Here is a 14,816-nt window from a genome sequence, read left to right as displayed (position 1 = left end):
CGAAGTCAAGCATCACTGGCTACGGTCAGTGTGCGGGTGGGTGATCACTTGGATTAGTCTGCATAGGGACCGAGGGTGTGCGGTATTGGTCCTCGTTAAACTGTGCTACCGTAAAGTACTCGACTTCGCGCGCAGGTCGTCGGGATACCGAAGCAGGGGTGCCATCCCCTCCGTAGAGGATCAAAATTGTGATGGCTCGTCTTCGGATCATCCTCCGGGATGTTTCCCAGACCGTCGCCAATGGCCCATTGTGCAGCTCTAGTGCGACGTAAATTAACAACAACAACAACAGCAACAAAAAGAGCGAAATAGTATCGTCGGATACCACTTTATGAAGGCGGAGCCAAGTGTCAACTCCTGGTGAACGAATTATACTCTCTCAGAGATTCTTCGATCAGTCTGGCTGCCAAAACTATATTGCAAAACTTTTATACATCACTGCTAGCAATGAAATTTCTCTATAGCGTTACTAAAGATAGAATTATAATTTTTTTTACATGAATAGGGTCAAATGATAGTATAGTTCCATTCAGTAGATATGATTTCAATTTTACATACATCTGTTTGGAAACTAAGAATTGCTTGCTCGCTTTGAATTTGTCAGGAAGGACTGCCAATTTATATTTCAGCAATCTGGATTAAAGCAAGCTGGATTTATCTTGCTCGAGTTGGAATACTCATGACTCAAAGAAGCATACAACTGCAGATCAAAATTTGTTCGACGTACCTAGCCCAGGTGGGGGGGGGGGATGTAACCTGCCTCTTCATCTAAATTCAAAAATAATATAAAGGGTAGAAAGTAGGGATGATGGATAGCGAATAGCTATGTCTAAATGCATGCGTTGGAAGATCAACCCGAGTGTCTAATTTTCGATTCTTAATTTAATAAGGAAGTATACAATTTTTAATAGTTTCTAAAAATGAAGAAAACTATGTTCGCGTGTGCATTCTTTGCTCCATAAACTCGCACATATCGTAGCTTTGAAGCTAAATCGTGGTAACTCAAAAAAGCAAGTTTCTCAGGAGAGCGATTTCTAACTTTTCAGGAACTTCCACCGCAGGTTGACGAGAAGCTATGGCAACTATTGCAAAATAGTTTACATTAAAAGAACCCTGTTTCTTTACATTTTTCAATGAACCAGGCTTGATACTTGTAGCATTTCTAATTTTGTGGTAATTTCGAAATAAGTTAAGGTACTTTGAGTTGCAACACTTTTCTCTGAAACTTTTATTAAAAGTGGAGAGTTATTTCAAAATACAACAATGTTCTTCAAAATATCCTCCCGAATATTACATATTTCATTTCAAATTTTGACATATAACAGTGTGGGAAAAAAATCGCTCTCCTGATAACAGTGTAAGAAAAAAAATCGCTCTCTTTTTTGAGTTACCACGGTTTAGTTTCAAAGCGACGTTATGTCCTCCAAGGTTTTGTTGCAACTGGCACACTGCTACACTATTCCCTAAAACCAAGATGGCGAATCGCGCCAATGCGATAATCTGCTCTCTAAATTAATTTTATGGAACTATGAAGATAACACGTTGTTTCTCTAAAAGGGTAATTTTTTTTACACAAAAGGACCCAAATATTTCATTTTTCGATTTTTTTGAGTTACAACGGTTTAGTTTCAAAGCAACAATATATCATTCGCGTCAATAATGGAACTTAGTGACGCTTAATGACCTTCTTGGGTTGAGTAGTATCCGTTTTGTTTCGTGAACTAAGTTAACATTTTTTAAAATAAATAACTGTAACAAGTCTTTCATTTACATAGAACCAGTAAAATCAGATGAAGCAAAGACAATTATTCCCTGCGGATTGTCATGTGGACCATATGGCTATTGCTTTAAAGAAGATAAAGAAGGCGCAGAAGAAAGATGCGTCTGCGAACCTGAAGCTGAACAAAAGGATGACAAAAGTAAGGAAAAATATCTTTTTTAATAATAATAAAAACTTTTAAGAGTGATTCTATGGTCGCATGTGTTAAATTTTATTTGCTTTTGTCACTTTTATACTATCTTAATTCTTGCCTTTTAATTCATAAATTTTTTTCTTCTTCGAGATTTTAAATTGGAAAATTTTACTTCTTTAATTCTAGAGATTCAATAATAAAAGGATCTATTTCCCCCCTGATTCTGAAAGTCCTCGATCTGATTTTCTCCTGCTTGTGATACTTGTTTTGTAAAAAATTGAAAATACACTATTTATGATTTCGCAGCATTGTTTTTTTCTGTGAAAACATAGAAATAATAATATTTTCAAAACGTAAAATTATTTATACAAAAAAAAAAATTAAAATATAAATTCTTAAAGTTTTGTAAGATGGTTTCGGAAGTTAATTTTGCTTCGGAAGTTAATTTTGTAAGCAATAGAACATGTTTCAAATGGGTCTAATTTGGTATCAAGAAAAGCACGATTGATAAACATATATTATGAGATGGAATTCTTATTCACCATTAGACAATCGGTAAGGATAGACGACAAAAAGAGTGACAGCAGCCACAAAATGTAAGGTAGGGACTTATTTTGGACATGTTTGTAATTATTTCTAATTAATTAAATATTTATAATTAATTATATATTTAAGATTAATTATTTACTTTTAAGTAATAAATATGATTATACCTGAAGTGAAGTAAAATTGAAATACTTTCGGACCGTTAAGTGGTAAGTTCCTAGTATCTTAATTTTAGTCGTGTCCACATAAAGTTTATCTCATACGATTTTCAACTTTTTCATACCTAAAATGGAGACAAAGGAGCATCAATTTTTCTAATACATTTTACTTTATTTCTGTCTTTCAGGTGCTTGTGAACTGAAAGAATCTGTGTGTCCAAGTAATATAAAATTGACTCAAGATAAGACTAAATGCAGTTGTACTGGAAAATACAAGGAATCCGCGAACAAGATTACATGTGAATGTAAGTTTTTAACTTTCGTTTTATTCTCTGGAGAATTATAAAAAAAATTGCTTCGTTAAGTGCTTTGTTCATTTTTTTAAAAGTTGAATTGATGCTTCGTATAAATATGAAATGCAAGTGCAACCAACGTTATAAAATACAAAAAAGATAATGATCATTTGCTAATATTATTTTCTGTTCCTTATTTTTTCGATCATCTTGTGAAATAAATGCAATTATTATTAAAGATAAGTTTACTCAACTTTTGGGGAGAAGTGCGAACAATGGAACCATTGAATTGATTCATTAAAAAGAACAAAATGAATATCTCGTTGCATAAAATGATGTTTTGGGGAATAATCCAGTTAAAAAAGCAACATAAAAATGTATTTTGCGATTATAGTGCATTTGTAATCTAAATAAAATTTAAACTTCATCTCTAAGCTAATTAGAACTAATTCTGAAAACCAAACGCAATAAATGTTTTTTCGATGAATGTAACATAGTATAAATATAAACTAATTCAGCGCGAGCGTGTTAATCAAACCAAGAGTAAATTTCTGGATCCTTCAACTTTAGGAAAAGGAAAAGATTTGTTGGAATTTGTTGGACTGAGTAATTTATGCGAAAATAAGTGTAACTGATTCTAAAATCAAATAGATGCTATATATTAATCAAATATGGTATGAAGGTATATATGAGAAATATGAATCAAAATATGTTAATATTTCCAAAATACTATTAGCTCATTCACTTTATTTTTAAGAGTTTACACAATTCATGTGTTCCCTGAATCAGTTTAAATTAATTCGAATGAAATTGGCTCTGGGAGACAAGTTATACGTTTCATATATTGCAAAAAATAAATAAATTAATATAATCCAATGCCAGCTATTATTTTTTTTTAAAAATGACCTTTTAACCCTTTGCACTCGAAGTTCTTTCAGCTGTTAAATGGACACAACCACTAACATTTTTTATAAACTTACCTTATAATACCGGGAGATCACTGAATGTCCTAGTCCTAGTGTTTTGATTTTATTGGGCACCTATCCCATTCATCTAGAATTTTAACACTGTTTTGGTTGAGCATTGAGGTAAGCAGGAGGTGGAGTTGCTTTTATGAATGTTTCAAGCACTTTGCTTGAATAACTAAAAAGGAATCAAAAAATAAAATGAGTATCTTGCTCTATAGTTGTGTTTGTTTGATTTTGGAGTTGCTCAGAATTGTATCAGCATGAGGAAACGTTATTAAGAAAGGTTGATGAAATTATTTGTTTTGATAGTTATGATATGAGGAGTCGGCGGTGAAATGTGCAGCTATTGGTCTGTAGTTGTTATCTTTGATATAATTTTCAAATTTAAAGATTTCATTGAAATTTGCTGTTTTACATTCTATGGCTTTATCGAAAAAATCTGCGTTTAGCTTGTATATATGCTGTGATAGAGTTGGTATTTTGAGGTCTGAATGTATATTGGTATTCCGGATGAACCATCTTGCACAGGTTATTTTTCTAAGAATCTTGTTTTGGCATTGGTTTAATTTCTTCAGTAGATGTAGAGGTATCGTTGTCCAGGCGGGTGAGGCATAGGTAAGTATTGGACGGATCATTGCTGAGATCACTGAATGATGTAGTAACTAAACATTAAGATGAAAATAATTTCACATTTAGAGGGGTGGTTAATTTACAACCTCTCGAGTGCAAATGGTTAATATCAACGATGTATGAAAATAACTATTCAACAATACCTAAACAGACCTGCCAACTTTTAATCCCTTCCATTATCATTTTTCCCAGTGGTATTAAAATGGAATTGAAACTTCAATTTTATGCAAACAAATACGTTGTCTTTGAAAAAAATTAAGTTGACAACCACTTTTACTTACTTACTTTATTTAAAAACAGCTGGGCACCTGGGCCGCGTAGCGGCCCCTACTCCATTCATCATGAAACTACAAAAATGAGTTAAAAACATTTTGAATATAAGCAGTCGTTGTGGTAGCTTTACAATAATATTACCATGATTAGAGAAAATACAAACTTGAACAGAGATATTTACAGTAATTGCCATGAAAAAATGTACAGAAAATATAACCTTGATTAGAAAACATTACAACTTGAACATTAACAATTGATATTTACATTACAACTTGATATTTACATTAATTGCCATAAATATGTACAGAAAATTGAATATGAGCATGAATAAATGATGATTATATGTATACAAAAGTCGTGATTCATAGGCGTGAAGGGTTTACATAAATTTTGTCAAGCCTTAGTGGCGCCATCTAGTATGATCAACTTCAATTTGAAAGGGCAGTATGCAGTATTTATTTTAATAATGTGTATGGAAAATTAGAGTTCTGAATAATAATAAGAGTTCAAATAGAAGTTCAAATCAAGTAAAAAAAAAGACATTACTGTGCAAGAGTGGCTTCCCCCATAATCCTCTGAAGCAGTTGAAGCACTTCTTGATTTTTTAAAAGTTCTTGCAATTCTTTAATTATTGTAACCAGCCTTTGAGCAAGTCCTGTTATTGTTGGTGGTATGGCACGTGTTCCCCTCCTGCGGGGACGGGCTCTGCACCCCGTGTAGTTGGCTGTATGAGAGTCTCCGCAGTTGCTGCACTTAGGTTGTGTATTTTTATCTTTTTGGCACTCGTATGATCGGTGTTTGGCGGCGCACTTTACACATCTTGATGGTGAATTACATGATCTTTGACTGTGGCCAAATTCTTGGCAGTTGTAACACTGGATTGGATTTTGCCCGCCTCGGAACCTTTCAATACTGACCGGGATACTTTGTATATTGGTGATAGAGAAAATTTGTCGATTAACATCTGTTTCTGTGAGAATTGTGAGAAAAAGTGGGAGGAGCCTGTAGGTCCCGCCCACTTTTCTCTTAAACTGAATTATCTTTTGCGTTATGATGTCTGACTTTGCCAGTTCCTGGGAGATATGATCAGTATAGAATCCAACTGGAAGACCACGAATAAGAACTTTTATATGCTTAATTGGTTGAACTTTTGCTGGAGTTGTGGGTGGATCTACAGTTGAACTGGAATCCTCCTTGGGTGGAGCTAAGTCAGTATCAGATATAGATTCAGATGGTTGTAAGGAGGTGGCGGTATCTATCGGTGAAAAATGTTTACTATTTGTGGTCATGATTAGATTTGCTTCAGCTTTTTTGACATTATTTTTCTTTTTCTTCTTCTTCAAAGGGGGTTCTGCAATATTTTTGGTTGAGCTTTCTGAATCTCTGGTTGACTCATTCCCCGTCTGCTCCAAAAGTTGGCCGCCTTCATAAGTTTCCATATCAATGACATCAATTGGTGTTGTCGGTATTTCGGGCCTATTTGGCACAGGCATGAGAGACTGCTCCAAATGATTTAGTTTCTCAAGTAGTTCTTTATTTTTCCTTTCATCTTCTTTAATTCTCCTTCCCATGTCTGCTAACTTTTCAGCCATTTTGGTTTCAAAATCCGAGCATTCCTCATCCGTCGTTGAACCACGTGCACGTCTTTCGGTCAGCCGCTTTCCGCCACGTCCGTGTTGGTGATACGTAGCCATTGTTGCGTGATTGCGAATATTAACTTCAGCAGTGATGTTAACGTAAATTGAAAGCTACTATATCGGGCAGAATCATTTAACTTAACTTGCATCTACTCATACTCTTAAGTTAATTCAGAATTTGAAAAACGTACATGATTGCAAGAGTATGAAATAGGTATTACTCACTCAAAAGACACCAATGATAATCCGAAAGTCGCAGTTTTTCAAACCAACATCTGGATCAAGAAAACGCCGGTCGGGATCGCATCCGATGATCTAAGCTTCCATAAGTCCAGGTGATAGTATCACATCATGACCGAAATTTTCAGTTGACAACCATGATAGTAACGCATATCTGCCAACTTTTACGCATTTGGCGTAAAATTTTATTCCTATCTTTAAAGTGGTAGCAAAATGTATGCTTTTTATATATTTCTTGCATTTATAAACTTAATTTATAATCTTTTTCACTACCACCAATTTTAAAAATATTAAGAATATATATAAATGTGTAATACTGAGTTAGAGTGCTTCGTAAACTTTATCAAAATACAGTGTATGTCTCTGCCTAAAATTGTAATTTAAATTCCATCTTACTACCACTGTGGAAAATGATCCTAGAAAGGGTTAAAAGTTGGCAGGTATGGTAACGCATATTAATATATAAGCTTAACTTTTGTAAGAATAGTGGTGATCAAAATCATTTAAAAATTAAATTTATAAAAGAAAAAATAGTATATATTTACTACCACTTTAAATATGAAAATAAAATCTCCGTTTAAATCCGGGAAAGTTGACACGTATGCCTAAAAATGTATATTAAAGAAAGAATCTAATGAAATAATCTTAAGATTGCAGTAATAAGTCTTAATTGGACAGATGGATAAAAAATACAGTGGCGTGTTAGAAGTAAAGTTCTTAAAAGATTTTAATGTACGCAGATTTGATGATGAATTTATGAGCGATTGTTTTAAAAACATTAGCAATTTGTAGAATAAAAAAATAGAGTTTCGTAGAAAAGGAGGCAACAAATAATATTCTTTTGAAATTGCCTCATAGAGCTTGGATAGCCTGGTTGGTAGGTCACTGGACCCATGTCCAAAGGGTTTTGGGTTCGATCCCAGCCGGCCGAAGACTCCCCGTGTAGTAAATGGTGACTGATACATGTTAAATCTGTCGAATCACGAAGTCCTCTATGTTCCCATAACAAATCATACCTTTTGGGGTACTGATCCAGGATTGTCCTTGTCTTCTGGATTCCTTGTCTTCTGGCAAAATTACAAGGCTATGAAGTTGAACATTAGTTGTCGTAAACCTAAAATTGCGTCGGCTGTTCAATGAATGTTATATATACATAAAAAAAAGAACTGTCTCTTAAGAAAATTTTAACTTTGATGCATTTTAAAGATTATATTTGATATAGTGATTAAAAAGAATTGAATTCGAAATACAGTTATTTAACTTTAAGTGAAAATAGAACGAAAATATTAGTATTTTATAGAAAAAATATCTATGCGTTTAAAAAAATGCTTTTTTTTTTAGTTCAAGTTGGATATTAGACAATAAAGGTATTCAGCGTTTCCAAACCACCTGAACTCATGGTTTAATCTATCCTTTTGTTATCAAGAAAGCTTATATCTGCGATTGCAAATCAAATATTTTTAAAAAATGAAAGTGTTTGGTTTTAGGTCTTTCTTTTATTTTCAGATATTATTAAAATATGAAGAGTAATATTATTTCCTTAATTTAGAATAAATAACTACTTTACTGAATTTTTTTTTTGTTTCACAACTTTTTACCAGTTTTGACCAATTCATAAAATAACTAGCTCATTAGAACTTGAAAACAATTTTTCAATCCAGTTATAGGTGAGTGTTCTGTTTAAATGGCGTAAACATAAAAGCAGAGCTAAAACCATAACCTTCCAATTCTCGTGATATATTTGAAGAAATAAGCTGATAAAATACGTTAGTGACCTTTGCAGGGACATTTATTAATCAGAAAATGCGGTTGCATCAGCAAGGGCATGATTATTGTAACGGAATAGGTTTTGTTTTCACTTTAAAATTGACATGGTTAATCATGCGTTATTTCAAATTATTATAAGCCCTGATTTCTAATAAATCTATAATAAAATAGTTCGAATACCACTTTTCTTCTTCTAACCCAGATTTAAATGTCACTTTCGTACATCATCTACTCAGCTTCTCATTTGCAATGTTTAGATTTTAGATAGGTGATAGTCAAAATATAGAAAAGTTAAGATTTTATAACTAAAACCAAAGCTATCCCGCAATTATGACTGTTGAATAGAAGGGGGGGGGGTATAGAAATTTGTAATCAATGGCCAAGAGGTAAGTATTGCTCACTGATTTTGGCAAGGAGGTCAGTGGTGCGCACTGATTGCTTTTTTTTCTTCAGACAAATTAGTATCTAAAATTGAAAGAGCCTTAAGCCAATACCAAGTATAAAAACCCAGTCCTTCACAAAGACCGCTCTTCCTTTGATCTGAATAAAATGTTTATTTTCTTTAAACTGTTCTTTTTTCTTCTTCTTTTCAGTAAAAACATGCTCTGACAAAGATGTCCAAGATGAGTGCAAAAAACAAAACGCAGTTTGTGAAATGGACTGGAAAAATGGAGGCGGTTATGACTGTAAATGCAAAGATGGATATTATCAGGACCCAAAAAGCAAAATATGCTTGTGTAAGTATAATTTTGAAATACAAAAATAAAATTAAGTATTTTAATGTTACCTAATGATACGACTTAAAAGTTATCTAAAAAAGCATTGAAATACAGAGTGGAAAATTTCCAACTTTTAAAGAAGACTTTGCGACATTGAAGTCCCTATTTCACATGTTAAACCTCCAAATAAGTTATCAAGTTATAAATTATCAAGTTGTAGAGAGTCACCGTAGAATGTACCCTGACAGACAGAAAAAAATCACAGAGTCTGGAACTATTTAAAAATAATAATGTTTTTCTGGAACAGAAAAAATCTCTCAAATAAACCCTAAGCCAAACTTAATGTCAATTATCAGTTAATTCATATATGCTTTAATGCATTACATAACTCAAATATTTTTTTTTGTCAAAATTCCCTCGAAGTAACAAACTCTGAGTCAATTAAGCTTCCTCTAAATATCGAAATTTTCATTTCAAATTTTATAATTCATCTCATTTTATTTTATTGCATTTTATTTCATTTTATTTTACTTTATAACCAGTGCTGAACAACTAATCCAATTCTGAGTTTACTACTATCAATATTCAACTCTGCAGTCTTATAATTTTGAACTCAAGATAGAAGAAAAGGAACTTCTGGACCAAATATTGGGGGAAATTCGCCCTTGCGCTACATGAAGAGTAAAACCTTGAAAACTTTCCTCGGTTGGCTCGACGACAGGAGAATTCTAACTCATCAGGCGTGTACCACAAAGCCTATTTTACAGCAGAACTTCACGTTTAATTTTTTTTATCAAAAAGAATAAATTAATAAGGAAATATATATAAAAATTTGAATTTTATTTTTCTAATGTAAATTTATACCACAAAATAAAAATGCAACAGAAAATTTTTTGCAATTAATGCTTTTGCATTTGAGAAATTGTTTTGAGTGTGCGGTAATCTTTAATATGTGCTATGTCTTTAATACATATTTCATTTTTCATTTCGATTAAGAAAATAAGTTTTAAAATTTTATTGCAGATAAAACTAATGTTTTAAACTTAAAAGTGGAATGCTCAAAAGACAATAAAGTTGCCTTTATGGATAAAAATGGTGAAATTGTTTGCATGTGCCCTCCTGGTATGAAATCAGCAAGCAGTAAGCCATGTACTGAAAAATATAATGGTATGATTTACTGAACATTATTTTAGCAGTAAAAAGAAATGCACTCGTCTTATTTACTCAATTTATTTCAGATAAAACCACATATTTGATTAAAAATTTACCCATTTCAAAGGCAAAATATGTTCATGGCTCAGTGGTCGATGTTTTTGCTTTAACCAAGGATGTCATTTCTGCAGTAAGTTTTATTTCGTTTTTCTATACTAATTTCGTTAGAAATATTTTAATAATTCCTCCTTCTATTTCCGATTTTAGTTGTTTTAAAATTGTGTAGTTTAAAATTCTCTTGTTTCGCCAAACAAAGTTGTGTTTAAAAGAATAGTATACTAGAATGCATTTTGTCTCAAATAAGGAATGTGGAATTTTGAATATTTTTAGAATTGTGATTCGGAACTTTGAATTAATTCTTTTAAGAACTTTTGCTGTGAATTGTAATTTACAAAGCTAGATCGTTTGATAGATTTCTGTCAGAAGTAGGTAGCTTTTACAGTTAATTAATCTATATAACATTGTTTTCCAAGTGATGTTTCATGTAATATCATAAATTTTGCATAATATGAATAATACAGACAGGTCATTTTCGAAAAAGCCCCCACGAACTGAAAAATCACAAGCTAAATCAAAAGTAGTAGTTGGTCAATGTTTTGAAGTACAAATATTTCATTTGCATTTCGAATTAGAATAAGTTAATGTCATATTATCTTAAATATTCCATAAGCAACTTACAACGCACAAAATGGTTTATTTTACAGTTCTATTCATAAAAAATACTTGCTTTCTCAATAAAACTCGAAACGCACAAAGATATAAAATGGTTAAACTTTAGTATATTATTGCTCAAAAATAAGTAAATATCAACTCAAAGCTGTTTTTGTTCCTTCTCCATAAAAAAGAACAAAAGAAAAACAGACTGTTACCATAGCAATTTAATTTTATGAACCAGATCAAAGCTAATGATTAAACAGATAATAACACTCAACAACACGAGAGATCAATTATGGGCGCGTTATCGAAAAAGTACATTGCCAGAAGTAAAGCCAATTTAGAAAATCTCACGTTATAATGTAAATAGTCTGGCTGAAGATTTAAGGCCAAAATGTTTAGTGGAAAATAAAGTAAACCAAATAACATATATGCTAATGCTTAACACTAGATTTACGGGAAGCGTCATTTTGACGCATTTCGAATTTTATGAGGAAAATTACAAAACCCGTTTACATTTTTATTTTATCTCTTGTAATGACTTTTATCCATTGACTGAGGTAAATACATTCCATAACAAAAAAAAAATCGACCCACCAAGAAGCAATCATCCGAGTGTTTTGAAATTTCGTATGCATGAATGTTTTGAAGAGATATGGCTGGAATGATGCCGACTGAGGACGTATAGTCTTTAGCGACGAATCCCACTTCCAACTGTGTCCTGACGATCATCGAAGACGTGTTTGGAGACGCACAGGGCAGAGGGGGGATCCTGCCTGCACTATTGCACACCACACCGGCCCTCAACAAGGCCTTATGGTCTGGGGTGCCATTTCCTTTGACAGCCGGACCCCTTTGGTCGTCATTAGAGGTACACTTACTGCACAGCGGTACGTCGACGACATCCTAAGACCTGTTTTGCTACCGTTCCTTTTGCAGCGCCCTGGGCTGGTTTTTCAGCAGGACAATGCCAGACCACATACGGCACGTGTTGCTATGAACTGTCTGCAAGCTTGTCAAACTCTTCCTTGGCCTGCCAGATCACCAGATCTCTCTCCCATCGAGCATGTCTGGGATATGATGGAAAGGCGATTGCATCTGGCAAGGAATGTTGATGACCTCGTTCGACAATTGGATCGAATTTGGCAGGAAATACCGCAAGAGACCATCCGGGAGCTTTATCGGTCTATGCCACGCCGTGTGGCAGCTTGTATCCAGGCTAGAGGCAGGTCAACACCTTATTGAACTTATTACTGTAACTCTGCAATAAATTATTCAATTGTTTTGAAATTTTAATCATTTACTATTCTGTACATTGTCTTCCTATCCACCAATTTTCGTTTCAATCAACTCCTTCCTGGTGCGTCGATTTGTTTGTTATAGAGTGTATATATTGAAGTCTATTTTCTTCAAAAGCGTTGAAATATTGAAATTCTCCTTATGGTATACCTATCTCTACGGATTTGCGTCAGTTTGACGCGATCGTAATTTAGACAAAATTTTCAGCAAACATGCAAACATCACATCAATAATAAATAGGAATGTACCGACAATACTTCGATCCGTTATCCGATATCGTCATCTCAAATTAAACAAGTGATAAACTGTTGCCGATAAGCAATAATAGAAAAAACAAACGCAGAATGTCAATTGATGTCAGATTTTGAAGGTTTCAGTTGCTTAGATCGAGTATTGAAAAATATAATACTAGAATATTTCACAAATATATAATTATATTGCTTTCTAACTGCAGAGATGCCAACTTGTACGGACACACCAAATTAATTTTTAAAAAAACGGTAAATAACTGCTAAGAGAGTTTTGCCAATATAAAGCGGTGAATTCTATAAGCCTACGAATTATTTAGAAATAGTGGTGGATAAAAATCTACTAAATTGAATTTATTAAATCAAGAATCACAATTGATAAACTACCACTATAAAATATATATTTGCTGTCCGGAGCAAGTTGGCATCTCTGTCTGTTATATGTATTCGTTCATGAGTCAAATTGACGCGTGTTCGTAAATAGGTATATAAGAAACATCTGTAAACCTAGTGTTAATGCGGTTGACGAAAGAAAGGTTAAAAATAGATTTTGATGCTCAGTTGTTGTGTCATTGAATAATAATTAGCTATATACTTCAATTAAAGAAAAGTTAGTCGTTACATTTTTTAAGGAAAAAATTTGCATTTACTCTTTATAAAATTGAATTGAATTTAACTAACTGATTTATTTATTTAAAGAGCTATTAGGAATGATTAAATTCAGGAAATGAAAGAAATTTAAAAGTTAGGAAATATGTATCGTAAAATGATGTCAAACATATTATTTTCTCTTATTAAGTAATTTTTTCACTGAATTTAGATCTTTGCTGCCTCTCAATGCGTTAGAAGTGACTGTACTCTGAATAGCAAAACTAGCTTACTCGAAAATAACTAAAGAAAACTTTTAAATTTTTATTTGCTACTTTTTATGAAACGATTTTACAATGATCGAACGATTTTTAATTTTATGACCCTATTACTTTTAAGATGCGTAAAAATAGATAATTTTAAATATGAAAAAAAAGTATTCAAACATATATGTAAAAAGTTCGGTGAATGGAGGAATACTTAGAAATAAATGTGACTTAAAACACGATTATATTCGCAAAACTATTCTAATGTTTCTAATAACATCTATGTAAATACCGTTTTTAATCAAATGAATAGAATTAGAAGAATATGTAGTAATATTTATTTATCGACAAAACAAATAGACAAATTCTTTCAAAATTTGATTTAAAAAGACAATGGATATCCAACTAAAGTAGTTAAATTCTATATAATTCTATAAAATCATTGAGTTAATAGTATATTATAGTAAGTAAATTTACAAAAAAACTTGTTCGTTAATTTATGTAAATTTTACCAAGTGAGAATCCATTTCGGGCAAATCCATATCTAAAATTATGTGCAAAACAGGCAATTCTTGTTTCATTCTCCTTTCTATTTTATTTTTTTCTTAAATAAAAGTTCATTTTCAGAATTTGTCAACTTCTTTAAATTATCCAGTATAATATTACCTTGCGCACATCCATTTTCGGGCCCATCCTTGGTAGCTAACAAATCAAACGCACTTCAGTGCTGCAGTAAGAACGCACTATAAAACAAAACCCTTCTATTCACGCTTTTACCTAAATTTGCGATTCTGTTTTCCTATTTTGTAATCTGGCAATCTTGTTACGAAAATATTTTCAATCATTCTTGAAAAATTTCCCGTTCATGTAAGTTCATTTGAATTCGCTACTCGGTTTAAGGATTTCGTTTTATGTTTTATTCTGTTTTTTTTTTCTTTATATTTTATTTTATTTTCTGTTTTAACGCGATATTTTCACTTAATGGGTTCTATTTTATTTGTTGTAAATGTTTTTTTTAGTGCTCCTCACACTATTGTATTGATATATTTTGCTTTTGCTATATTGATACAGTATTAGAAAGCACTCATTTTCGCGGATATAATTGTGTGAGCTGATGAAAGGATTATATCTTTCATTTTCCGGATTTTTATAAATTTTTTTCTCCCTTTTTTGGATTTTTAATATTATTATTTTTATTTATATATATCACTTATGGGCATCATAAACTCGGGTAATTCTTTATCTATTTTGCAACACTTAATTTATTATTCATTTTGTTAGGTTAGGTTAATAATTGTAGGTTAATATTTTTGTTAGGTTTGTTAGGTTAATAATTTAAGTAGTGTTGAAAAATTAGTTAAATGTTAATAATTTATTAAAATTTAAAATTCTAGTAAATTATTAA

General features: G+C 32.2%; 1 protein-coding gene across 1 annotated transcript in view; it reads left to right on the top strand.

Annotated features, from left to right (window-relative positions):
• The window catches only part of LOC107446532 (adhesive plaque matrix protein 2), a gene marked incomplete at its 5' end in the record, with an annotated part of 66,446 nt that overhangs the window by 30,989 nt on the left and 20,641 nt on the right, over positions 1–14,816 (top strand). Inside the window, 5 exon segments of the mRNA XM_043054510.2 lie at positions 1,776–1,919; positions 2,806–2,922; positions 9,019–9,162; positions 10,168–10,311; positions 10,383–10,486. Coding sequence (XP_042910444.2) covers positions 1,776–1,919; positions 2,806–2,922; positions 9,019–9,162; positions 10,168–10,311; positions 10,383–10,486 — 653 coding nt within the window.

This window comes from Parasteatoda tepidariorum, chromosome 9, assembly GCF_043381705.1.
Source record: "Parasteatoda tepidariorum isolate YZ-2023 chromosome 9, CAS_Ptep_4.0, whole genome shotgun sequence".
NCBI classification, from domain to species: Eukaryota; Metazoa; Arthropoda; class Arachnida; order Araneae; family Theridiidae; genus Parasteatoda; species Parasteatoda tepidariorum.
This window is presented reverse-complemented; position numbering and strand designations above follow the sequence as displayed.